Raw genomic sequence first — 24,427 nt, forward strand, 5'->3', positions numbered from 1 at the left:
GTGCCCCCATCTGTCAGTTCTGCATCACTACTTTGTTCTTCGTCTGAGTTGAATTTTCCTCTTTTGAATCATCCCCATTGAGCCCTGTCATCGATCTTGCCATGGAGGCTGTTACGGTGCTGGATTTCCCCCCCAAGTTGGATTCCATGTTTGCACCCCTGCAGACGCCCATGTCGGGTCCAGAGTTCTTCCCGGAGTTTTCCCCGGATTTTGATTCGCCCTCTTTATTGGCACCAGGCGAGATCCCACTGGCGGATCCCCTTGGGGTAGGAGCAGCGCCGTGCATGTTTGTCTGCATCTCCCCGCGAGCTTCAAACGAATTGCTTAAGTTCCAACTAACGATTAAATCGATCAGATCCTTCGAAACAACCTTAGAATTGCTACCGAACACACAGTTCTGTATGTTCAGGCAAAGCTTAGAAATCTGTCTCCCGGATAAACCAACGAGACGACTAGCTAAAACATCCAAGTAGAGATCATCGATTGAAGAGTCGACAAGTATGTCGTACTTCTTCAAAGGGAAGACGTATTTATTAAAATAAAGAGAAAGCATTTTTCTAATTTCGGTAATTTTTGGGAAATCAAAAATGTACTGCTCATCAATTCGATCAATGACAGCTGGGTCCAGGATCTCCCTACAGTTGGTAGCTAAAATGATACAGAATTTCTTTGATTCCGTTCCTGTGTGGTAGAGGAAAGTAGCCAATGCGTTCCGAAGGCTCTCTGAAAAGTGAGCCGATGATTCATTTCTCCCTCTTCTAAGAAACGCTTCAGCTTCATCAAAAAAAATGACACATTTCTTATTTTTCCTTCGCTTTATAAAATCGAAAATTTTGTTTAACTCTACCGAAGCATGAACCCCCAGGGCACTCACATCACCTCCATTGATTATTATATAATCGAAATTGCTAAAATGGGATAGCGTTTTTGCAAACAAAGTTTTTCCTGTACCTGGTGGACCATGAAGTAAAATATTCTTCAAATAAAGGTCATACCTTTTCGAATTCGTTAAGCTATTAATTGACCAGCTTAACTTTTCTTGTAACTCTTCATTTAAAACGATGTTGGTAAAGAAGTTACTCTCCTGATTTTTGTTTCTTCTTTTTAAAACTTTTTTCATCAAAACAATGTTCTTTTTTATGTTAAAAATGTCAAAAAATTTGTTAATATGCCATAGGGACGTTTCTCGTATGAGCTTTGGCTTCCCCAGTTTCGTTTCTGCGTAGGATCGTATCAGTCTAGTGGTGTGCTTCGTTGTGTAAATCCCAACAGATGTGAGCGTAACTACCAGGACAAATCGGTACAACCTCTCCTTATCATTTAAAAATAAAAACATAGAATTATTAAACTGCTCAAAATATTTATTTATACTTTCTAACTTGGTTTTCCTTTCCTCATCTGCTTTCAATCTTAACGTCTTCAAATGTATGTCAAGATTTTTCCTTTCTCTTTCTATGAGTCCTTTATTTTCTTCTTGTATTTTTGCCTTGATGTTTTCTCTTTCCAAGAGTTTTTCTTCTTTGATTTGTTTCATTTTTAAATTTAATAATTCCAGCTCGTTTCTCTTTCGAATGTTTTCTTGCCTCAAATATTGTTCATGTTGATTTTTTAGCCATTCTTCGTTTTGCCTCTGTTGATCTAGTAATTTTTTCTGATATGCTTCTGCTTCAAGTCTGGTTTTGTATTCAGCTGTGATTCTCTCCTGCTCCTGTTGGTAGTTAATAGTTTTCCTTTTCTCCTCATTTTCAATCCTCATTTTATTGCTAAGGTATTGCGCTTTCTGTAGTGATAGCTCTTCCATTTGTTTTTCATATTCCTTCTGCTTGGTCAGTTCCTGGAGCTTGATTAGCTCGAATGCCTTTTTCGAGTTCGACGACTGGTCGAGCTCCTTCAGAGCCTTCGCTCCTCTTTCCAGTGCCGTGGGGTCGAAGTTCCCCGTGATGTGTTCCCCCCCCTTGTCGTCCCCCGCGCTGTGCTTCAGCCCCCCCCCTCCCGGGGCCACCATCTTCTTCGAGATGTTCGGGAAGTTCATACTGGAGAGGCAGAGAAGTGGCGAGGCGGAGAGGTTGAGAAGTGGCCAGGCGGCGGAGTGGACAAGCTGAGAAGTGTTTAGGCTGAGAAGTGCCGAATTGGTGAAAAGACTACGCCTGCTCCTTAGCCAGACATGGAATAGACGCTTTTTGCCACGGCGATGGCGAAGTTACGCTTCTTCAAAATTCTCCTACTAGTGGTTGCCTTTTCTCTGCTCCCCTCTTCCTCTGAAAGCATAACTGGTTCGCCACACTTGTGTTGTCTCGATCTGGGCCACGGTCACCTGCGCACCACATTCACGTGTAGATCTCCGGCGGCGGGGTGCGGACGCTTTTGCAGGGGGCCAGTTGGGGTCAAACGGCGTACAGGGGAGGGCGACGCCTTGCTTTCGCGCATACAGATTTATGTGAGTACACGCATAGCTCGGTGCATGAATACGTACCTGCATGGCTATGGGTGGGTGACGCCATCTGCTTCGTCTTCAAGACCGCTTTGGCACATAACTCTTTTTTTTCTCCTTTTTTTTCCTCCCCTCCGTTGCTAGGAGGTTCTACAAGGATGAACTCAATTGTATCGAGGATTTTTGCCCCAACTGTTTCACCACAAATATGACCCCTTTCTTAAGGGCGTTGCAAAAAAGTGGGATCCTCAGGAGAGTCGCGAAAACCCTTCATATTGGATTTCGCCGCTCATTCGTTCCTCTGGGTGTTCGTTTTGTTCACTTTGCTCATTTTGCTCTCTTTTTTTTTTTTCTTTTTTTTTGAGTGTCCCTTTTGTGATGCTTTTGGTTACTCGACTGGGGAACACCATCTCAACGACGGTTCCGACAAAAAAAAGGTTCTCTTATGAAGAGGTGACAAGGCGGCACCGTCGCAAGGTGGCTACACGGGAAGAAGCATGTTTTGGGAGAACCGCCTCTGCAAAATACACCTCTAACTAGTTTTTAGCCGTGGGCGCGATGCTTCGGGGCGAAGAAAAATAGTTATCAGAGAAGAAACAGCGAGGAAGCCTATCGGTAGGCACTTCTTTCCTTGCACAGGTCACCGCGAACTCCTTGGCTAGCCGTTCCAAGTCGCCTGCCCCTTTCGACAAACGAGCAGAAAGAGATGGCGCGCAAGATCAACACTATCGCATATATGCGTTCGTTGCGTTATATAGGCATGCATAACATAAGCTTAACTGCGTCGCCCACACGATGATGCCCCATTATGTATATAATTCTCCTTGAGCGGAGGGGGGCGGGTTGCCGGCCTCGTGGGGTCCACACCCAGTGGTTCATCTCCTAAGCGTAACTGTTGTACAAGGGGAGAACCAAAAAAATTGCTACTGAAAAGTTCCACGCTGGGGGTGCAACGCGGGGGATGCCATGCACGGTTGGATATGGCCCGGGACTCCCCCGTAAGGCGTGCCTGCCCTCCGAGACAGCACAACAGGCGAAGGGCACAATTTGTGTCTGCAAGAGACAGAAGCGCTGGACCCTTCCTCGAGCGAGGGGAAAAAAAGAAGCATTTTATTTAAAATTCTTTACGTAGGCGACACTGTGTCCTATAGCCCGTCTGGAAAATTATTTTTTTAAAAAATCGCAGTGAAAAAAACAACAGAGGGGATGATGAAGCGGAAGGGGGCCGAAGAATGAAGCCTCAAAGGGGCCACCAACTGGTCCACAAAAAGGGCCACAAAATAAAGCCACAAAACGAACCGCAAAACAAACAACAGAAACAAACAAAAATTAAATACACAAAGATAGGGCCTAAAGTAAAAAATTAAAAAAAAAAAAAAAACTAAAAATGAGGGGTGAGTTTCGGACAAGATGTATGTGCGGCTGGCTTGATATGCTCACACGTGGGTAGTAGTTCACTTGTCTGCTTCTTCTGTAAAATTTTTTTTTTCTTTTCCACTTCCCCATCGACTTGCAATTTGTGTACACATCAGAGTAGTGCTATCATCAACAGGTGTACATCTTCAGGATAACTTTTTTTTTTCTTTCCATTTAAGGTCCTTTTTTTCTGTCCTCTAACTGGTGAGGCATAACAATCCGATGAGTAAGAAAACTACGGAGCTGAGAAAGGACACCGAGCTGCTTGACTTTTTTCCGTTTAGGTCTGCAAAAGGGGAGGATAAAAAGAGAGAGAAAAAAAGCAGATAGTAAGCGGGGGAGGTGGAATTAATTATTCGCAAAATGTTTCAATTAAAATGAGGTCCTTTTCGCGACAATGGGGCACTGCACAAGCTGTGGTGAATTTTTAAAAGCGACTGCTGTCCTTACCAACATCCACTTCTTCCGTTTCGACGATCACTGAGTTTTTTCCTATAAGAGGGGAAGGGGCAAAAGATTGCGGCTAGATGTAAATTGTCGTTTGAGGGTGTGCAGACTGTGCGCCAAGTTCCAGCACGAACTTGAGACACATCCCTGGGAAGCGGCTGAACAAGGAGGCACTGCCAACCCGCTACATTTCACATAAACACGATGCACACTTTGCAGGGAAGCAGAGTGAACCCCTGCGCAACGGGAAAAGTTACCTTCTCCGTCTTCCAGTTCGAGCAATTCGTGAGCCTTTAGTTTTTTGTCTGTAAATAGCGGGCATAAAAGTGGGAGATGAAAAGGGAAACATAAAAGGATGAAAGTAAAAATTCGTATTTTGCTTTGTTTTTTTCCTTCATTTTTCCAATCCTCCTATTGCCCTATTGTGCTATTCTCTTTTTTTTTTTCCGCGCGGCACTTACCCAAGGCGTCGACGTCCGCCGTGTGGTGTTTGCTACTTTTATTGTCTGTCGAAGAGGTATGCTTGTGCGGATTGATGTACAATTCTCGCTTCTTATGTGGAACCATGTTCGCGTTGTAAATCATGTTGTTATCGTTCAGCAGGGTGTCTTCATTCACTCCTTGGTCTAGCAGCTTGTCGTCAAATGAATTTGTAGGACTTTCACCTGCCTCGATTTCTAGATCTCCTCCATCTTGGTACGAATCTGCAATGACCTCTTCTGTGAGTTCGTCATTGAAAACATCTTCGTTGGACAAATCGGTTTGATTTTTGCTCGTCTCTCTCTTGCTCTTCGTAGTGGGGTTGGCTGCATTTCCTGTGTTGGTTGCGGTGATCGAGCTGCCCGCGTTGCCCTTCGAGGGGCTACCCTTACCCTCAGCGCTGGTCGCATTTTTCTTTTTTTCCGAGTTCCTCAAGGTGGCTGTAGCTTTTTTCGCATCTGACTTAGAAGCATCCATATTTTCCTTCATTAATCCATTTAGTTCATCATCCAAAAAGGATTCTGTCTCTATAAATTCTTCCTCGTTAATAAGGTTATCCTTGGACATGGCCTGGTTCGTTGCCTTTTTGGATCCCTTCTTCACTGCATCCTTTATAGTTACGTTGTCATTCATTATTTCGTCAATGTATCCCATGTCTTTTTGGATAAAGGAGTGCAAATCGTTGGTGTTGATCATCTCGTTCAGGTGGTGGTTATCGAAGACGTCTTCGTTGGATTCCTTGGTGTCTGTGGAAGAAGGCGGGGAGGTTAAGAAGTGACAGGGAAATATGAAGTTATTAAGAGGTTATGGTTCAGGGTTTTTAGTTTTAAGAGCTTTCTGTATCAGCGCTTGCGCTTCTGTGGGGTTCGCTGCCTGGGCTTACCCTCCTCATCAGCGTCCTCCTCGTAGTAATCACTGTATGGCATTCCGAGTTTTCCGCGCTCCAAGAAGCTATCCTCGAAGTAGTCATCGTAAGTGTCATCACTCTTCTCATCGTCATTATAGCTGTACGAGTCCTCTTCTAGAAAGCTGTCCTCATCAGAATTTTCGTCATTGTAATTATCGTCCATGTTGTCGTTACCTATATATCTAGACACAAAGGTGCTGCGCTTTTCAATTTCTTCCTCTGTCTGTCCATTGACGTTTTTCTCTAAAAAGCTTTCGTTTTCTTTATTTTTTAGTTCCTTCACATTGCTTCCATTTTCGTTGCCTGCATTCTCGCTGCTTGCATTTTCCTTGCTGCTCTGTGTGGTTCCCACGCTACCGTTGGTGTTGTCGTCCTTTCCAACGTACTCATCCGGGTACTCCGCGTCATTCATTTTATTTTGGTACTCCTCTTTGAAATCCTTTCCATTGTCCTCAGTGCTTTCCTCATCACCATCCTCTTTTTCCAGGAAACTCTCCCCATGGTGCTCACCAAATTCGTCATTGTCGTTATCACTTAGATCTTCGTACTCATCCTGCTCGAGAAAGCTGTCTGCATCCTCATCATAGAACTCGTCGTTTTCGTTGTCACTGGCGTCATCGTATTCTTCTTTTTCAAGGAAGCTTTCTTCATGGTCTCCGGAAAAATCGTCATTCTCAGCGTCGTGATCATTATCGCCATCGTTAATTTCGTCATACTCGTCTGTTTCGAGAAAGCTCTCCGCGTCTTGCTCGTCGAAGTGATCGTACTCTTCATTATCTTCTTCCCTATCGCTCATATTGTCACTTTCATTCGTTTCTAGAAAACTTTCGTCGTCTTCCCACTCATCGTAGTTTGAAGAATCATCGTTTAGTTTTCGAGACAACCTATATGGTGACAACTGGATAGCTGAGCTGGTGAACATTTTCATGGATTCACTACTTTTTAGGAGATGCTGAAGCGGCTTCAGATAATTAGATGCGTTCAAAAGGGAGTCCAACTTATTCACGTCAATTTTGGCATGTTGTGACTTGAAATATGAGCCAGGTGTTCCGGTGCTCCCTCGGGAGTCTCCCCCGCTCAGGGTATTCAAATTGTGCACTTCGTTTCCAGGGCCGTACTTCACGTTGTCTGCGGGGGGAGGAAGTGGGCAGGTGCAGAAATAAGCAGATGTGAGGAAATAGACAGATGTGAGGAAATAGACAGATGTGAGGAAATAAACAGATGTGAGGAAATAAACAGATGTGAGGAAATAAGCAGATGTGAGGAAATAAGCACTTGTGAAGAGATGATCACTCTGAAGCAATGTGCCATGCTTGGAGCGGCTCCTATCCCAATGGGATTGTCCCATCATTCACTTAATCGCAAGGTGGTACCCATAGGGGTAACCAACTGACACTTGCTGCTCCGCTAGGTGTCCTTTCACCACCCTTATGCGAATGAAACATGTCCCTCATTTTGTAACTACCTTTAACAAACTGTGTGTTGACTCCATTTTTAAAATTCTCCAAATAGCTCGTGACGTTTTGTATAATAAGCAAAGACAGCAAAAGGAGATTCATGGTTGACTTGGGTGGGGAAGAAATAGGAAGGTTTGGAAATAAGAGGGGGGGAGAGGTTGCTCAGAAACTGCAATTGAGAATGCAATGACGGTACAATGAATTAACAGGAGATACAAAAAAAAAAAAGGAACAGTATATATAGCAGACAAGTCAAAGCAGTTGTATTTCCACCCCTATCTGCAACTTCCCCCTTTCGTTAACAAACTCAGCTGCGCATTAAAGCAGATTAGAAGTGAGTAAAGACAAATCTGCCGCTTTACAAATGTGCCCTTTGAAGAAACAAACAGGCACACTACCGCTCGTGTCACTCCGATGAGTTATACGCACACACTTGTGCACGTACAGTTGCACATTCGATTTTCACTTAGGGGTATAATTCCCCCAGGAGAATGCGAGTGATCTGTTTTCCCACAGGCGAACTGAGGTTGCTACAATATTGGTGCAGAATGTGCGCGGTGGCAATGCAACTATGTCGACTGCTTCACAAAAAAAAGAAAAAAAAAAAACAATTCGCTTAATACTCGATCAAAGAGCAAATTGTCTAAAAATATCTAAAACGAAAAAAAAAAAAAAATAGCCATAGAATGTTGTTCAGATTTACATAACAGAATTATTCGCAGAGGAAGGAAAAAAAAGAAAAAAAAAAATTCCATTTGGCGTTTTTCCTTTACTGCCGCCTTTCACAAAAATGTCAGCATTGGTTTCTTAACGAAAAAAAAGAATTGTTTCTGTTGCGCTGTGCTGTGCTTTGTTGCGCTTTTTCCGTTTTGTCTTTTTCTATTTCGCTTGGGGATTTCTTTCTGTCTTTGTCAATCGTTACACTGCACTGCGTCACGTGCGTTTGGTCAGATTGTCGTAAGTTGGCATTAGACATATATATGTTTTTTTTTTTTCCCCCCATTTGTTTATGTTTCGTTCCGTTTCGTATCGTTTTGCTCTGCTTTACTTTATTTTTCTACCGCTTTACACCTTATTGCATTTTTTTTACCGGCACACCGTCCGCATGAGCGTGACTTTAATTATGCATTTGAAGTGCCTACTCGAGATTGGCAATTCGCGCGTGGTCCGAGTGTTAAAGGGGAAAGAGGGAAAATAGAAAAAAGGAAAATAGAAAAAACAGAAAAGTGGAAAAACGGAAAAATGGAAAAAAATACTGCTTTGTGTACATATCTGTCTGGGTGGTCACCCCAGCTGCCACCTGACGCATGTACACACGTGCGCATCCACCTGCATGTTAACATCCACCCACGTTTCCATACCCCACTTTTCGGTTGCACTGGCGAGCACAGTCTATATGAGCTATTTCTTTCTTTTTTTTCCTTTTTTTTGGGTTATTTCCCGCCCTTGCTGCGCCCATGTGAGTATTTGCACATGCATGAACGAATACATATGTGCGATTGTGCATGTACAGCCGTACTCTGAAGGAGGCTATTGTATACTTTGCAAATTGCCCCTGGCGCAGATGTTTCGCACCCTTTCTCCCCACCTGTCCATACGCGCTAAACATCATTTTTGTAAAATGCACAAGGTGTCATGGTTGTCCTCTCTGCCTAACTTCCCAAGGGTGAGCAATTCTACATTTGGAATCGGCTGGGTCATGTGATGCGCAGCGTAGCACAGGGAATATGCATATCCCCCTCCCCCCGCACCTGGCAATACATGTATACACATTTGTAACGCTTTCGCACGGCATGCACTCGCACATGTGCACGGACACACGTATCTTCACATTGCTTGGGGGTGGGAGAAAAAAAGCAGGTCAGAAATGTTCATACCTTGGTTCTTCATCCAACTGCAGTACCGGTGCGTCGTTAAGTGCGAATGGTGCGAATAGCGAACTAAGTCAACCGGGAAAAAAGAAAAAAGAAAAATGAACCCCCTTTTTGCGTCAACATGTCCCATTGATAGATTAGGGGAGAAACTTACACAGCGCATTGGCACATTCATGGGTTTTTTTTTTATTCATTCATCACTCCTCAATCCTCACTTTTGATGCATCTTTAAAAGAGAAGTGGCCAGAAAAGTTAGTTGTCCTTTGTGTGGACATGACTTCCACTTCCTCGATCTTTACCAAGAAACATGTCAAATGGTGATGAAATTTGCCTTCGCCTTCGTAAGGCGAATCGCGCTGATTACATGCGAAAAGTAGACATCCCTCTCCTATCCACTTCCCATTCTTATATTCAATGCACAAAAAAAAAAACGTGTAAGCCCAGGTATAATCACTTACAAAATGGAAAAAAAATATGTACCCAATCGGTGGCAACTATTTGTATGCGCAGGACCTGGGTCTGTCTGAAAGTGACCCGTCACGACACACGCGGAGTTGTTTTAACTTCCTCTTCCCAATCGCATCGCATTGCCGGTTTTTAAAATGTGCAGTAAAAAAAAAAAAAAACGAAGCATCCCCCAATGAAAGTGGTCTGCCACACAGGGTCATGCGGAAGAGTAACAACTCAGATGTGTTACCTACAGTGCTGCGAAGCGGGGCGGCGACACACATGGGTATGCTTAATAACAAGCAGTCAAAGTCGCAAAAGGTCACTGTCAAAAGGGTTACAATTGGATTCGTACGGTGGAGAAATGGGTGCAAATCGTTAAGTTCACAATTTTTGCAAAGTTGGTTTCGTTTGTATAATTCCTTTCCCCGCATGAGCGTCACATGTGCGTTTGCACTGTGATGAGTGGGGAACCCCAGCACGACTTGGCGAATTCCCCCTCCGCGCGAGCTCAGTGCGACCGTTAGCGCCCCGCCTGAAAAAGAAGAGATACAACTCCATTGCACCAGCGAAATTGGGAAGGGCAAAAAGAAAGGCCCCAAAAGAGGCCAAAAAAAAGGCCAAAGAAAAAGGCAAAAAAAAAGCCATAAGAAAAGTCCAAAAAGGCGAACAAACGGCTGTACTGCCAACGCCTAACAAGGGCAGCTTTCACAGAAACTGCAAATCGGGCACTCCCCGACGAAATTAATCGGAGATGCAATTCCCCAAGGGTAAGGGGGCACAGTTTGTTCCTTTGTTTTGCTCTGGTCCCTCTTCCAAGCGCTATTCACCCACCCCCCGCAGTTTATCACAACTTGTGAGATTTGCCCGATGGCCTGCAGAAGGCCTTTCCGGTTAATCCATTGAATTTACGAACGTGCCAGAAAAAAGGAAAAAAAAAAAAAACGCCCTCCATGGCGTACCACTTATTCAAAAGGCTACAGAAAGCCAGCACGTCCAAAGAGAGCAAACCGAAAAATGAAAACAGGACAGACGACATAGAGAAGTGGCTGAAGGATATTCACGACGTGGTGGATAAGGACATCATCCAGGATAACAACAACGAAAGGGTCCATGACGCCATCCTCTTGAGTGACTACCTCTCCGTGATTAATCAAGTTGTGAAATACACCGAGAATGCCAAAAGCGGGAAGAACTCCAAAGGAGAAATAGTAAGTGGGAGGAGCGGCGCGAATGAAAGGAAGGAGCAGAGCGACAAAATAAACGATGTGGACTTGGAGGACGAGCACCTGACTACGTCGCGCATCAAGAATTTTTGCAAACTTATGGGCGTCATTGGGGTGTTTGAGAGGTTGAGAAGCGGGCCTGCTTCTACCCCAGCCGCTGCAAAAGCGAACGAAAAAGCAAACGAAAAAGCAAACTCAAACGCTAATTCCAGTGGCGCCTCAGATAGAGGGGACGGCCCCCGCGGGGAGGAAGCCCGAAGGCGCAAAGCCGACTTGCTCGAGCAAAATGGTGTCTGGACTTTGTTAGAAGAACTCATCCTCAACAGCGCAGAATATCTGAACAAAATTATCTGCCTGGACAAAGACATGTTCCAAAAAAAAAGTGTAAGAATTAACTGCAACAAATTGAAAAGGTACATAAATTATCTTAACGTATTCTTTGAGGAGACCAACAACTGTGAGTTGCTCTTCAGAGTGTTTGACTTCCAATTGGAAAATTCAACATTTATCACTTACGAGTTAGTCCTCCTTTTGCAAAAGCTTTATATCTATGACAATGTAAATTTTTATTTTTACGTGCACCATAACATTGCCTTTTCGAATGATGTATCCTCCCCCTACTACTACAATTTGTATGGATTGAGGTGCTTCCAAATTTTGTTCCACGACGGAGATTCGCATAATGGGGTGGACTCGCAGGTGCAGCAGAAAAGTGCTCAAAGGATTTATGAACAGTACAGGCGAGTCATCCACAATTTGAGGAAAAGAAATTTTTTCTACCCTCATTTGATTAGCTACCCCTTTAACTGCTCCCAAGACAAGCTATCATATAAAAAAAGAAATGAACATTATTACATTAATGAGAAGGACGAATTTTGCGCCATCAAGAGTGGAAAAAAATTCCGGTCTTCATTATTCCGCCATGAGGAAGACGCAGAGATAAGAAGAGTTTTAAAAAAGTTACACCATGCACAGAGGTGGAGAGAATTCCGGGGGCAGTACGATTCGTGCACGGCCTATTCAGCGTCCTGTGATGAACAGAGCACAAGCGATAATTCGCTACAGAGACAGGCAAGTCGAACGTTCAGGGAGAAGGGACTTCCCAAGTCGGATGGCGCATCTTCCTCAGCTCGACTCCCATCATCTTGCAGTTCAGCACCTCACGAGGCTACCAATCAAGGGAAGCACAACAAGAGTAAAGACAAGAGTAAACACAAGAGTAACGGAAACAGTAATGACAACAGTAATGGCAACAGTAATGACAACAGTAATGACAACAGTAATGACAACAGTAATGACAACAGTAATGACAACAGTAATGACAACAGTAATGACAACGGTGGGAAGGGAGAAACTGCACATGGAAACCTACACTCTCACACGAGCACTGATGACGATAATGAGAATGAAGAAAGTTGCGCCTATTTAAGCTCCGACATTTCGAATGACTTGATAACGGTGAATAAAGAAATAGAGGAAGAGACAAAAAAAAAAAAAAAAAAAAAATCCCAATTTGCGAAGAAAATATAAGCCTAATAATGCACCGAGAGGCAAGAATCCAAAATGTGAGAAGCACCATCGATAAGCTAATACTCAGCAAAAATCATTTCCTTTCCAAGTTGCTAGCAATAATAGCCTCTAATGAGGACGCCTATCTTATAAATGAAGTTATTCTACTGCTCCTGTTAGTGGCCGAGTCCAGCGGGGAGGTTAGGAATATCATCACGTATGAAAGGTTTATCGAAACGGTGATGAGAATAATCCAGGATGAACATGCTTACTTGTTTAGACCAACTAGTGACTTGTACTTTTTGTATCAAGACGGCAACGTGGTGGTGCCAAAGAGAAAAACAAAAATTTCTCCCCTCCCTGCTGCAAGCGGGGGGAATGAAAAAAGGGAAGAAATGAACCACAGAAAAATCGGAAAAACCGAAAGTAGCGCAACAGAAATTACCACCATCGAACGTAGCGCATTCCAAATGATAGCCCCCCACGGGGAGAAACCTCAAAGCGAACAGGAACAGATGGAGATCTATCTAGACAATATTTCCATAAACATAGACCTAAAGAGCAGCTTGCTCCTTCTCAAGTGCCTCATAATCAGTAGCGAATTTGGCCTCAAGTACATTTATGAACTGAACATTTTCGAGCAGTTCATCAAGTTGGTACTTAATATGTATAATGTTATCATATACATTTGTAAAAATGATATGAGAAAATATTTTTCCAATTCCATTTTTGTGCTTAACGTATTTCTAGATGTTTTGGCTAGCTCATGTAAAGTTGATGGGGTGAATAGCTATACAGGTTTGTCTTCTAAAAAGTTTCTGCTCATTTTGCAGAAGGAGAGATTTTTCGAAAGCTCTTTTTTTTTTTTTTTTAAATTTATGTGTATCTATATGGAGAAATATGCGAATGGTGGTAGACAAACAGATCAGCTTGGTTATCACCGGAATGAAAACTGCTCCAATTATGACGCTGGTAGTGAGGCCCCTATGGCTGTGGAGTTCAGTCGACTTGGTAAGGGCCCCCTTCCGGGGGGCAGCAATAACGTCAGCCTCAGTGGTACAGTAAGCGCCAACGTAAGCGCCAGCGCAAGCAGCGTCTTCCCGAGCAGCGACAGTGGCGGAGGCCAGATGGGAAGCAACCCGGTGGCCGCCAGCATTGGAAGCAACTTCGCGGGAAGCAGTCAGACGGGAAGTGGACAAGGGGGGAGGGTACAAGCGGGATGTCTCCACGGGGGAGGTCTCCACACCGGTAGCAGTGTGCACACCGAAACCGAGCAAATCATGCGGACCTTCAAGAATACCCACTTTGTTGGAATCCTCAACATGTGCTGCAAATTTCTCCTCCAGGATGAGAGCCTCTGCGTAAGGGTTCTGTTCATCCCCTTTGCTCTTAGCGGTGGTGGAGAGGAGTCATCCCAGTCAGTGGATAAAGAACACGACGTGAACTCTTTCGTGGAGGCCTTGCTCAAGCAGAAGAACTACTTCCACCTAGAACAAGTGCTAACATACTACATGAAACATTTGAAGCAAATTAAATGTGCAGACATGCTGCTGATTATGTTTCTTTACGATCGAAAGAAGCTTTTCTGCAACAGCATTTATGAGTTTTTTTTATTCTTGGGGGGGAAGCACGCACAAGTGGGGAAGTACCTAGTAGAATCCCTCTTCTCTCGGAGAGCCGTCTTCAACTACTGCGTGATGCACACTGCGCGAAAAGTATCGAAGCTGCTTCTCAAACTGAAGAAGGCCTTTCAAAGGAGGAACAAGTCGGAGAGCAAATTAGGCGGTAAAAACAGCGACGAGTTGGGAATTTCAGGAGTAAACGGAATTCCTCAAAAGGAAACATTCTTTTTAAAATATATGAACCTGTCCGAATTGCTACTCAGGATTTGTAACCTAACGAGCAGCAATAATCCTCATGAGATGTTACACCCTAATGAGAGGCTATCCTCTGATGAGAGGCCACACCCTGCTGAGGAATTTCTGAAGAGCGCAGAGATAACATTTGAACAGCTGATGTACTACAATGAACTGTTTGCACGCGATTACAACGGAATGTGGAAACACCATGTTCAGAAAGCGAATGAACGCTTCAGCGAAAGTGTCTTAACATTTAGGATAAATTCAATTTTGTATAGAAGAAATGTCAAGGGGCAAATCGACTCGCTTAAGTTTTTATTACCCATGTTAAGTAACAATTGGGGAAGCAAAAAGAACAGCTGTCTGATCTGCGTGTATATAGCTATTTACCTATTCAAGTCGAACGAAGAAAAAGAAAAAAAAAAAATCGTACAGATTATTATGCGCAATGATCTGTTCAACATCATGTACAATTCTTTAAACCGTTTTTGTAGATTCACCTTTGACGAAAAATATTTTTTTTTTGTCTCTTTTGAAAAATCGAAAGATGCACATGAAAATATAAGAGGCATTTCCGATCTGAGGAGGAAGAAATATTTTTTCAATTACTCCAAGGAGATGTCCATTTTCTGCATCCACTTTGTTTATTCCAATTTTATTCACCACTCTATGTTGACCTACTTCTTTGAGCAATCCAAGAGTTATGCATATCGGAAGGACCATCCAGGTAGGAACAGAAATGGGTACTACTCTCCAAAGAGGAGTCACTCCGGGGCGGATCGACACAAGGACGGGGGGGACGCCGAATGTATTTTGAGCGAATCGGAGGATGGGGAATCTTCCCCAGCTGAGATGCACGGGGAAGGAAGTCAATCGGACGACTGGAGACAAGAGGATCGCCATGTGGATGCTCCTAACAGGAAGAGATGTGATGATTACTCCCTGGATGACTACCACCAGAGTAGTGCCTCAAGCGGAGTGGAAACTGCCACCCGCCATGCGCGAAGAAAAAAGAAGGGCCACCTTTTTTACAGCAAAGGAGGGGCGGAAAAGGAAAGAAATTATCTCAAAAATAAGCCGATGAAAACAAAGGGAAAAGGGATAACCCGAGGAAGGAAAGACAACACTGATTTGATGTCACACATCAGTGAGGAAGTTAGTCAACTAAGAGATAAACTAAACCAACAAGAAGTTACCCACTTGGAGGAAAAAATTTATCTAAATAAAATTATCGAAAAAAAAAATGACATCATAAATAACATGCTGTATTCCTACTCAATGATGAAGGCGAAGTGCGAGCAGGTAGAATCAGAACTGATCAAGGTCAGAATCGATTTAGGGTTGAAAGAGAAGGAGTACCAACTCGTTGCGGACAACGACATGGACCACCTGAAAGCAGAGCACATCCGTGTCTTACGTGATTACGAAAGGGTAAGCAGCGAAAAAAGAGAGTTAGAAACGCAATTCGAAAAGCTTACCGACTTGTTAATTTTCCTTTACGAAAATGTGGCTCCTTGTCGGCACTACATGCAAAACGTGGAGGATGTGAAGGTCTTTAAAAATCCCACGATGGGTGCAAACCGAGGGGGAGACCCCTCTCAGCCGAACTGTGATATGTGGGAGGTGGAGCGTCATGAGCATATGAATGCAGGGGTGAAGGCTGATTATCATATGAATGCCCAGGTTGTGGCAGATGACCATATGAATGCCGAGATGAAGGGAAGCGTAGATCCACTCACACAGCCAAATGACCAACTAAACAGGGGTGGATACCAACCAGCGAATGACCAAGTGTGCGGACTGCACAACGGCGGCGCTTATGCGAATCTGTATAACCCCGTGCAGCAGAACTTCCCCCCACAGGGGTACCAGAACAGCCCTTACGAGGGCAACGCGTACGGCAACGCGCAGCAGCAGATACTGCAGGGCAGCACGTACAGTTACTCCAACCAACAAATGGATAAAGGCTGCGCAAACAGCCACCCCCCGCAGCAGATGCATCAGGGCAGTACGTACGGCTACCCCCCCGAACCGATGCAGCAGGTGCATATGTATGGCGACCCCAACCCGGGGGAGGTGGGAACTTCGAATCAGGGGGTCTGCAATGAAATGCACCCCCCCGTTACGCAGCCCCCTCCCGATCGGGAATATGAGCAGCAGTACGGACAATTATACGAACACGCCCCCCCGCAAATGTGGAATCAACTATATTTCCAAAGCAACCCGCACGTGTACCCCCACATGTACGTGGAGTCTACTGGACAAAACGCAAGCGGGTCGAACGCCGAACTGAACGTCTCTGCCGGTGACCAAGGGGATAACTCGGAAGGGCCGCAGGGGCAGCCAAATGAGAAAAACTGTCCAGCTGAATTTACGGGACAGTGAAGAAGCCACTTTGACATGATGAACGTGGACAAACGTGGAAGGCATGATTTTATAATTGCAAAGTTTTCCGCGAAAGGAGTGCGGTGTTGGGGTGTTTACTCCCCCCACAGGATGAAGCTCGCAGATCGAAACTCGCAGCTCGATAATGTGATCCATCCCACTAAATAATTTCATGATTTTTTTTTTTTTTAATGTGTGGGCAAAATGAACGGGTGCTCCGTTTCTGCGAGGTAAACCAAATCGGCCTTGTGTCCAATTTTGTTTTGCCTTCATCCCTGACGCTGTTTTTTCTTTTCTTTTTTTTTTGTTGCGCTGTGGAATTTTTTTTTTTTTCTTTTTCTCACCGCCTTGGAACAAGTCCATGGCGAGGCCTTCTTTAAATTGGCGAAAAAAAAAAGAAAAAAAGACTTGTGGACATGCACAAAAAGGATAAATTGGTTAATTTGGCACGACAAAAATTTGATTAACTTTTTTCTAACTCTGTTTTGATGTACCATTCAACGTGTTAACTTTTCAGTAGCGGCAAAAAAGAGTCAGTTACAAAATTCTTCGAATGTCCCCAGAAAATATTCTATGCCAAATGACGCGAAAAGTTTGGCTTTTTTTTTTGTTGTTCAGCTGGAATGTGTCGTCAGGTTCTATGCAGGGGCAAAACAAAATTGCTTCATTTTTGCCGCCCCTTCCCCCTTAAAAAGAGATATGAATTTTACGAATTTTGGGAATATATTTTTTTTTTTCTCCGTTTGGCTGGATTTTTTTATTTCAAGCGATCCAAGAGAGATATTGTTATTCCATGTGCATTATGACATAGGAAGGCAGAAATTATTTTCGTAGTCTGAGAAAAAAATAATATGGCTCCGCTTTCAGGTTATATAAATAAGTGCCTCTTTAGCTCAGTTGGTAGAGCGCCAGACTTTTAATCTGGTGGTCAGGGGTTCGAGTCCCCTAGGAGGCTACCAACACTAAAAGAATATATAACTTATTTTTTACCTACTTTTTATTTTCATAAAAAAATATTCGTACATATCATTTTCTAGTGAAGAAATGACATTTCCGCGAACCAAAACATTGAAGCTGAATAACTGTGGATTTTCCTTTCTTTCCGTTTGGCGCGTTTGACGAATTGATGCATTTGCATTCGTGTAGCATAGCAGATGATTCTAGCACAGCATAGCGCACTATAAGTACACATTTGCGCAGCAAGCACAACCTTTCATGCAGAAATGAGAAGATTGATCGGAGTTATTCCAGCGTGAATGGTGTAAAGACGATAGAACGAGGTGCATTCTTCGTTCCTTCATCAGGGATAATTCCCACTATTTGTTCCCATTGGAGTCATTTTTTTTATTTTTTTTAAGATGTATGCAAATTTATTTAGCTTCACACCGTGTTGAGGCAATGGTTCGGTTCGGCCAAATTATTACCCCTCCCAAGAATGCAGCAACAATTTATGCCCCCTGGGGGGTGGACTACTAAGTAGCCTTAAAAAACCCACATTGGAACATCCCATGGGGTGATGTTAAAACTGGCCCCTTACACGTTATACTCCCTTAAGTACTACCCAATGGGGGAAGGGAAACCAAAACGTTTATGTGGTGTTCGCAAAAGGGGCGTAAACTTAGAAAAGGGAGTTCAGAGTTGGGAGATGAGAATTGGACGTTTCTTTTGCAACCTCTGAGAAAGGTTACTGCATCTGGGGCAATTCCCAGTTGTTATAAAAAAGGCGACTCTGGGTGAAGAAATTATTCGCTGAGCGTTTTGGTTGGGGATAGGAAGCTAAATAACCCTTCGAGAAATCTGTAGTTCGGAGGAGGGAACCACTCTGATTATCATTTCTTCGCACAGGGGAAGCTTACTTACATGTGGTGCCAAGACGAGCTTCTCTTCACTCTCCTTAGGAATAGTAGCCGCATCACGGGTGGGAACTCTTTACATGTACATATGCGCAGGTACGTTTGTCTGCGCATTCTGATTGAGGAATCCCCACCAGTTTTTGGCGTAAATGATGAAAAAATGGTGAAAGTTCCCCAATTGGGAGTCTCCTCGCTATTATTTTAACCGCAGCTCAGCCGAATTATCACTGTGATTGATGAGAAGATTGAGTGAGGATAGGATCGAAATGGACTAAGTTGCTCCTTTCTTCTCCCCCTTTTGGGAACAAGAAGCGCTACATTATCGTCCTTTTCCATGTTGAGCAGCAGTACAAATAAGTTATTTCTAAAGATGTATGGCCATAACAAGTAAAAATTATAATTCATTTTTACTAGGATTATATATAATATATAAAAGAATAAAAAATTATTAAAAAATATTTTATTATATTTCTTCTTTTTGTAAATCTGAATCGTTTGGTCTAGCTACCTAGGGGGCTCGAACCCCTGACCACCAGATTAAGAGTCTGGCGCTCTACCGACTGAGCTAAGGTAGCATTGAAAAACATTCCCTAACGAAAGGTTACGAGAGGATCGCTTGGAGCGCAAAAAAAAATTAAAGAGAAGAAAATCCCCGTGCGAGGATGCATCTGCATGTACATATAATACAGCGAAATATTTTTCCATTTTTTTGATGCCTTTTTTTTTTACAATCGGCGCTGCGCATAGTGTAAATAACAAAAAAGAAAATTTTCCTCTCAAGGATTAGATAGTTGGGGCTTTCTTTCACATTTCCGCTTTGCCCAGGTTTCCTCCCTGGAAATAATTAACAGCGCGTGAATTACCAGGGCATACCCATTTATGCTAACCTTTTTTTATCTTTTTTCTTTCCCCTTTTATTTACTCTTCCATCCTATCACAGGGGAAGGATGTTCGTGCATCTGTCTCACAGGGAAGTATACTCCACTCCCCATGCAGAAGTAGTGAACGGTGAACGAGCCCGCTTGACCACGAACGCGTCGCAAGAGGGAGCGTGTCAAGAGTGCCACTAATAAGTGCACTCATATAGCAGAGTATGTTATGCAACATGGCAGCTGCGCAGTTATTATCATTGTGTTATGCCAATTTTTCCTTGTACGGAATGGTGAATTGGGTTCATTCACTGTCACGTTGCTGAACCTATTGGTTGACCAGAATTTTTTTTTTTTTAAGCATCCGCGGGGGAAGCGTATACAATGATTGGGGCTGTAATTTCAAATTATTTGATTCACCGAACTAAAAAAAAGGAGGAGTTATAAAGCGGATAAAGTGGCCAAAAAAAAAACGGGTTAAAAGGAGATGAAGGTTTTACTTTATTTTATTTTATTGTTTTATTTTGCTTTTTTTTTGCTAGCTGTAATGTGAACATAGCTTAGAAGGTGCGAATATTAATAGAACGTCCAAATCGTCTAGTGGTTAGGACTCCACACTGTGGATGTGGCAACGCAGGTTCGAATCCTGCTTTGGACAATTTTTTGCAAACAAATTTAAAAAAAAGAGAACAAAAATTTCTTTATATTTCGAATGTATCTTCATATAATATAATAATGGGTTTATTGTATTACCATTTTTTATAGTGAACCTTTTCTTTTTCTATAAAAATTACATTTTTAAAGCTTTTATGCAATTTTTGCTCCCCCCAAAGAAGAGAAAAGCAAAATATGGGCACAAAAACAGAAGCTTCTATTGCCACAGGTTTTTTTTCGCCTCCTGTATGCAAAACGGTATGTTATATATAATACACGCTCAGTTTTTTTGGGGGGGGGAATCCTGACTCCGCCTTATATTTTAACCAGAAGATTTTTTTCTCTCTGGGAGAGAGTACCTCCATCTATTTTGTAAACCTAATGTGTGTTGCCCTCTTTACCATCATTCGTATAATGCTACTTTTTTTACAATAACTATAATAATTGTTGTTATGCTCTTCTGTCGGGGTGGTAAGGAAAACCATCTGAAAGAAAATAAAACTGGGTGACCTTGACGTAGCAATTTTCGTCTGGGAGTACCAAAAAAAAAAATAAAATAAAAAATAAAACGAGTGTGCCAACACCATGATGTATTAATTTTATCCCACGCGCAAAAGTGAATCTTCCGTTTGGAGAAGAAGCAATTATTTTGGTGGCACCTTTGTGAAGAAACCAAATCGGAGGCACGACCGTTCTGCCCCACAATTATTAAAGAATAAAACTTCCATACAATAATATATATATAAATGCACTTTTGCACTTTCTTTATATCACGAAAAGAAATATCGGAAAATAATTTTTTTTTAATATTTGTTGCAGTTGCATATAGTTTTTTTTTCCCCTCTCCCTTTTATATTGTTTTCATTTTTAGTAAAATGAGATAAAATATAAGCCTACAACCGGATTCGAACCGATGACCTTCCGCTTACTAGGCGGATGCTCTACCAACTAAGCTATGCAGGCATATGCATAATTTTGTGGTCACAACTCCATAAGCAGAACAACTTATAAGTGACTTTGTAACTAAATCCTGTGAAAGAATTTAGTTTATATTGTAATGCCCCTTCTGCTGGTGCGCCCATTCTTGTGCCACCTTTGGCTAATCCAAGTGGGCTAACTGGGGAGTCAATATGCGTTCGCCATTTTCATCTGGTTTCTGTTTCTCCTTTTTTTTTCGTTTTTTCAACTCGACAGGCGACGCCCGAACGGGCCTGGCCATCCATCATTTTAGAGTTTAAGTTGGGGAAAAAAAAGAGGCAAAGAAAATACTACACTAGAAAATATTGCACCAAAAAATACTGCACCAAAATACTGCGGCAACATGGTGTATATACACCTTTTCGGTGGCCATCTCCGCCGCTCCTTAAGAAGTGGATGCAAAAGGTGGGAGACCCTTGTTTGTCCTTCTCCGTCTTTCGTGTTCTTCCATTTGGCATCTCTCCTTTTGGAAGAGAGCCACACAGAGGAGAAGCAGTGAAAAGGTCTTCAGCTCATTTGCTTCACCCATATTGGCATGTTGTCAAACGGGTTGAACTTTCCTCATTTTGAACAAGCGCGCCACACCTTAGAAGCTCTCCCTAGCTGGCCACCTTATATGCCCATCTTAACTTCCGCACTTTGCTGAGCCCCTCCCCCGGTGCTACATCTCGTCAAGCACCTCCCTCAGCGCAGCCGTATTCTGCCCGACGTGCGAAATGAACTGCTCCTCCTCTGTGGCGGAGAAAATGCCGCGCAACAAATCGTGGCTTCTCTTCTGCACATCCATCTTGTGCACATCGTCCCGATTAGTTCCCGTAAGCTTGGTTCGAAAGTAGTGCCGATTTTCAATAGATTCCAATTCCTTGGATTTTTCAAAAGCCTTGTCGATAACGTTTTGTGGCAGCTTGGCTATCTGAGCCACATGTACTCCATAACTCTTATCAGCATAGCCTTTCTTAATTTCGTAGAGGAAGGAAATTTTTTTTTTTTCCGAATCGATTTTGGCCCCCACATGGTTGTTAGTAGCCCCTTGATATTCATATTCCAGATTTGACATTTCGTGGAAGTGAGTAGCAAATAAGCAGAAGCATTTTATTTTGTTAAGAATGTACTGAGCAACTGCCCAGCTGATTCCAAAGCCTTCATAAGTGGAGGTACCTCTTCCCAATTCGTCTATAATGACAAGGGTATTCTCACCTGCATTTTTAATAATGGCTGCAATTTCTATCATCTCGGAAAAGAATGTCGATATGCCTTTAAGTTGAATGTCGGACGAACCCACTCGACACATAATTTTAGAAAAAATAGGCATTTTAGCATACGTGCAAGGGACGAAGCACCCAATTTGCGCCATCAAGCATATCAAAGCTATCTGCCTTATGTAGGTACTTTTTCCCCCCATGTTTGGGCCCGTTATTATATTCAACCGTTTGTCTGTCTTATTCATGTGCACATCGTTTGGGATAAAATTATTCATTAGCAAAAAATTGGACTCCACGAGGGGGTGGCGTGATTCTACGAGGTGTAGCACTTGCCCGTTAGTCTCCACAATGGGTCTAACATAAACGGATAAACTAGACGCACTGACAAAGGCGAATGCGCTGAGTACATCAATCTGTGCAAGGAGTTTCGCCAATTTTGTCGTGGGCTCCCAGTAGGATGAAGCTACCTGGATGGCCTTACTAGCTAGCTGTTCCTGCGACAGGTTATAATCTTTCAGGATGTATTCGTACCTTTTGCACAGCTCCTTTAGCTTGTTCGTAGTAAAAAGTATTTCACTTTTATTCATCCTCACTTGGAAGTAGGTTTTTTTTCTCTGCTGAATTGTGGACATGTCCTTTTTAACAGCTCTAAATAGGAACGTGTTAACATTGCAGTCGACTAATTTTATGTCTTCCTTTGCGTTCTTCTTTCTGCTAACTCCTTTGAGATGATTAATGTCGTCTTCCACTTCTTGTCGGTGCTCCTTTATCATTTTTAGCGCTTCGTCCTTTTCTCTAGCTAGCTTTTCTAGATGCTCGTCAAATTTACGAGATATTAAAAAGTTCTTGTTGCACAATTCGTCAAAGTCTACCGTCAGTTCGATTAGCTTCACGAAAGAGTCCAGACTGATGAGTACCTCCTTCAGTGGCGTGAGGAAGTTTTTCTCCAACGTGTTTCTGTACTTCCCTTGGTAGTCGTTTAGGCAGTAGTAAATCCTTTTCGACACCACCACCGAGTCGTACATTTTTACCAAGTCTTCTATAGTGCACGCGTTTTTTCCCCCCCTGATTTTCCCTGCCCCGATTTTGCATTCCCCCATTCGACGCGCGGCACTCTCTTCCTCCACCTCTACGGTGGTACTGTTAACAATTTTTAACTTTTTAATTATAACATCAAGATCGCTAATCTTTCGAAGGTAATCCGACTGTATCATGGACCTCATCACCCCATCTTCTTTTAATATGCTGACCATGTCTAGCCTCTCATTAATCTTAGCTTCGTCCCTTATCGGGTGCATCACCCATTGCAGAAGCTTCCGTTCCCCAATCTTCGTTTTGCATTTGTTTAAGAAGGTGAAGAGAGTCAAGCTGCTCCCTCTGTTGCAGCTCGTCTTCTTCTCTGCCAACATATGCTCCGCATGGACATTTAGCGCGATGGTAGCTGCCATGTCGAGTTTCAGGTACCGATTTATGTTGTAATTCGTTAGTACACATTTATTCGTGGCACTGTAGTCATTGAGGAGGTTCATATGTTTGACGATGCTGGTGAATGACCGACAAGCCAAATGCAATTTGAAGAAGGAGATGCAATTCTTCACGTCTTCTGTTGGCTTGAGTAACTTACTCAGATCATTTTCCATCGAGCACGTGTTGTAAAAATCACTCTTTCCTAACTCACGATGTTTAATTTCACACAAACTTAGAATTAGTTTTATCCTTTTGTCGTCCAGTTTGTCGTTACTTGAGAGATATAGGAAGCATGTCGGTCTGCACTGTATCAGCAAAGATTCTAAAATGGTGAAGTGTTCATTTTCGATATATTCGCATAGGGAGAATTCGTTCGTATTCATGTTATAGATGCATATTCCGGCGTACTTGATGTTGTTTTTTGTTTCCATGTTGAAGCTCATTACTGTGGGGTTGCCCACGTTGTTGGTGTCCATCGAAGGGGAGTCAGCGTCGGCAGTCTCCATTGAAAGGGTCCCCCCCGCTGTGCTCCCATTCAGGGGGTCCACCATTTTGGGGAAAATATCTTGGCTCATTTTTGCAAATCGGAAGGGGCAGTCGCTACGAGAGGTGGCTTCGAAGTGGAGACGCCAACTGCGCTTACCAATCAGTAGTGATGCACGCGGAAAATCTTATCTGTGCGATTTCACGGAGTGGACTACACAGCCTTGAACCGCGTCCCACACGAAATTAACGTTGTGCTAAGGGAAGCCAGCCAATTTGCTTCGCAGATGTGTAAAGAGTGCGAGGTACCCTCTCCACGCAGAAAAAAAAACATCACGGTGTTTAAATCGGCTTAGGGAACTTTAGAGGTGGGGGATAATTTTATTCCTCGCGGTGCTGCAGTCATGTACGTGCATTTACACGGCATGAGCTTATTCTCCGCGGAAATGGCAGGACTTAATTACACATGTGTAGTTTTTTTTT

At 43.1% G+C, this 24,427-nt stretch overlaps 5 protein-coding genes and 4 non-coding genes across 9 annotated transcripts; 4 read left to right on the top strand and 5 right to left on the bottom strand.

The window, feature by feature from the left end:
- Positions 1-13: 13 nt before the first annotated feature.
- On the bottom strand, positions 14-2,032 carry C922_02989 (hypothetical protein; the record flags this gene model as incomplete). Its single annotated transcript, XM_008818587.1, has 1 exon — positions 14-2,032. The coding sequence occupies one exon, from the start codon at positions 2,030-2,032 to the stop codon at positions 14-16; it is 2,019 nt and encodes a 672-aa protein (XP_008816809.1).
- A 2,012-nt stretch (positions 2,033-4,044) lies between these two features.
- C922_02990 (hypothetical protein) lies at positions 4,045-7,240 on the bottom strand (the record flags this gene model as incomplete). The annotated part of the gene is made up of 6 exons (XM_008818588.1): positions 4,045-4,133; positions 4,298-4,339; positions 4,552-4,599; positions 4,756-5,520; positions 5,658-6,809; positions 7,105-7,240. 6 exons carry the CDS (start codon positions 7,238-7,240, stop codon positions 4,045-4,047), a joined length of 2,232 nt encoding a protein of 743 aa, XP_008816810.1.
- Positions 7,241-10,412: 3,172 nt separating this feature from the next.
- Positions 10,413-12,215, top strand: C922_02991 (hypothetical protein; the record flags this gene model as incomplete). Its single annotated transcript, XM_008818589.1, has 1 exon — positions 10,413-12,215. One exon carries the CDS (start codon positions 10,413-10,415, stop codon positions 12,213-12,215), a length of 1,803 nt encoding a protein of 600 aa, XP_008816811.1.
- Positions 12,216-12,223: 8 nt separating this feature from the next.
- Positions 12,224-16,438, top strand: C922_02992 (hypothetical protein; the record flags this gene model as incomplete). Its single annotated transcript, XM_008818590.1, has 1 exon — positions 12,224-16,438. One exon carries the CDS (start codon positions 12,224-12,226, stop codon positions 16,436-16,438), a length of 4,215 nt encoding a protein of 1,404 aa, XP_008816812.1.
- Positions 16,439-17,320: 882 nt separating this feature from the next.
- C922_02993 lies at positions 17,321-17,393 on the top strand. The gene has a single exon. It is a non-coding gene; the product is annotated as a tRNA-Lys (tRNA).
- A 1,400-nt stretch (positions 17,394-18,793) lies between these two features.
- On the bottom strand, positions 18,794-18,866 carry C922_02994. The gene has a single exon. It is a non-coding gene; the product is annotated as a tRNA-Lys (tRNA).
- An 880-nt stretch (positions 18,867-19,746) lies between these two features.
- C922_02995 lies at positions 19,747-19,818 on the top strand. Its single transcript has one exon. It is a non-coding gene; the product is annotated as a tRNA-His (tRNA).
- Positions 19,819-20,704: 886 nt separating this feature from the next.
- On the bottom strand, positions 20,705-20,777 carry C922_02996. The gene has a single exon. It is a non-coding gene; the product is annotated as a tRNA-Thr (tRNA).
- Positions 20,778-21,453: 676 nt separating this feature from the next.
- On the bottom strand, positions 21,454-24,036 carry C922_02997 (DNA mismatch repair protein MSH2; the record flags this gene model as incomplete). Its single annotated transcript, XM_008818591.1, has 1 exon — positions 21,454-24,036. The coding sequence occupies one exon, from the start codon at positions 24,034-24,036 to the stop codon at positions 21,454-21,456; it is 2,583 nt and encodes an 860-aa protein (XP_008816813.1).
- Positions 24,037-24,427: the final 391 nt, after the last annotated feature.

The sequence above is a fragment of the Plasmodium inui genome, assembly GCF_000524495.1.
Source record: "Plasmodium inui San Antonio 1 unplaced genomic scaffold supercont1.11, whole genome shotgun sequence".
NCBI lineage: Eukaryota > Apicomplexa > Aconoidasida > Haemosporida > Plasmodiidae > Plasmodium > Plasmodium inui.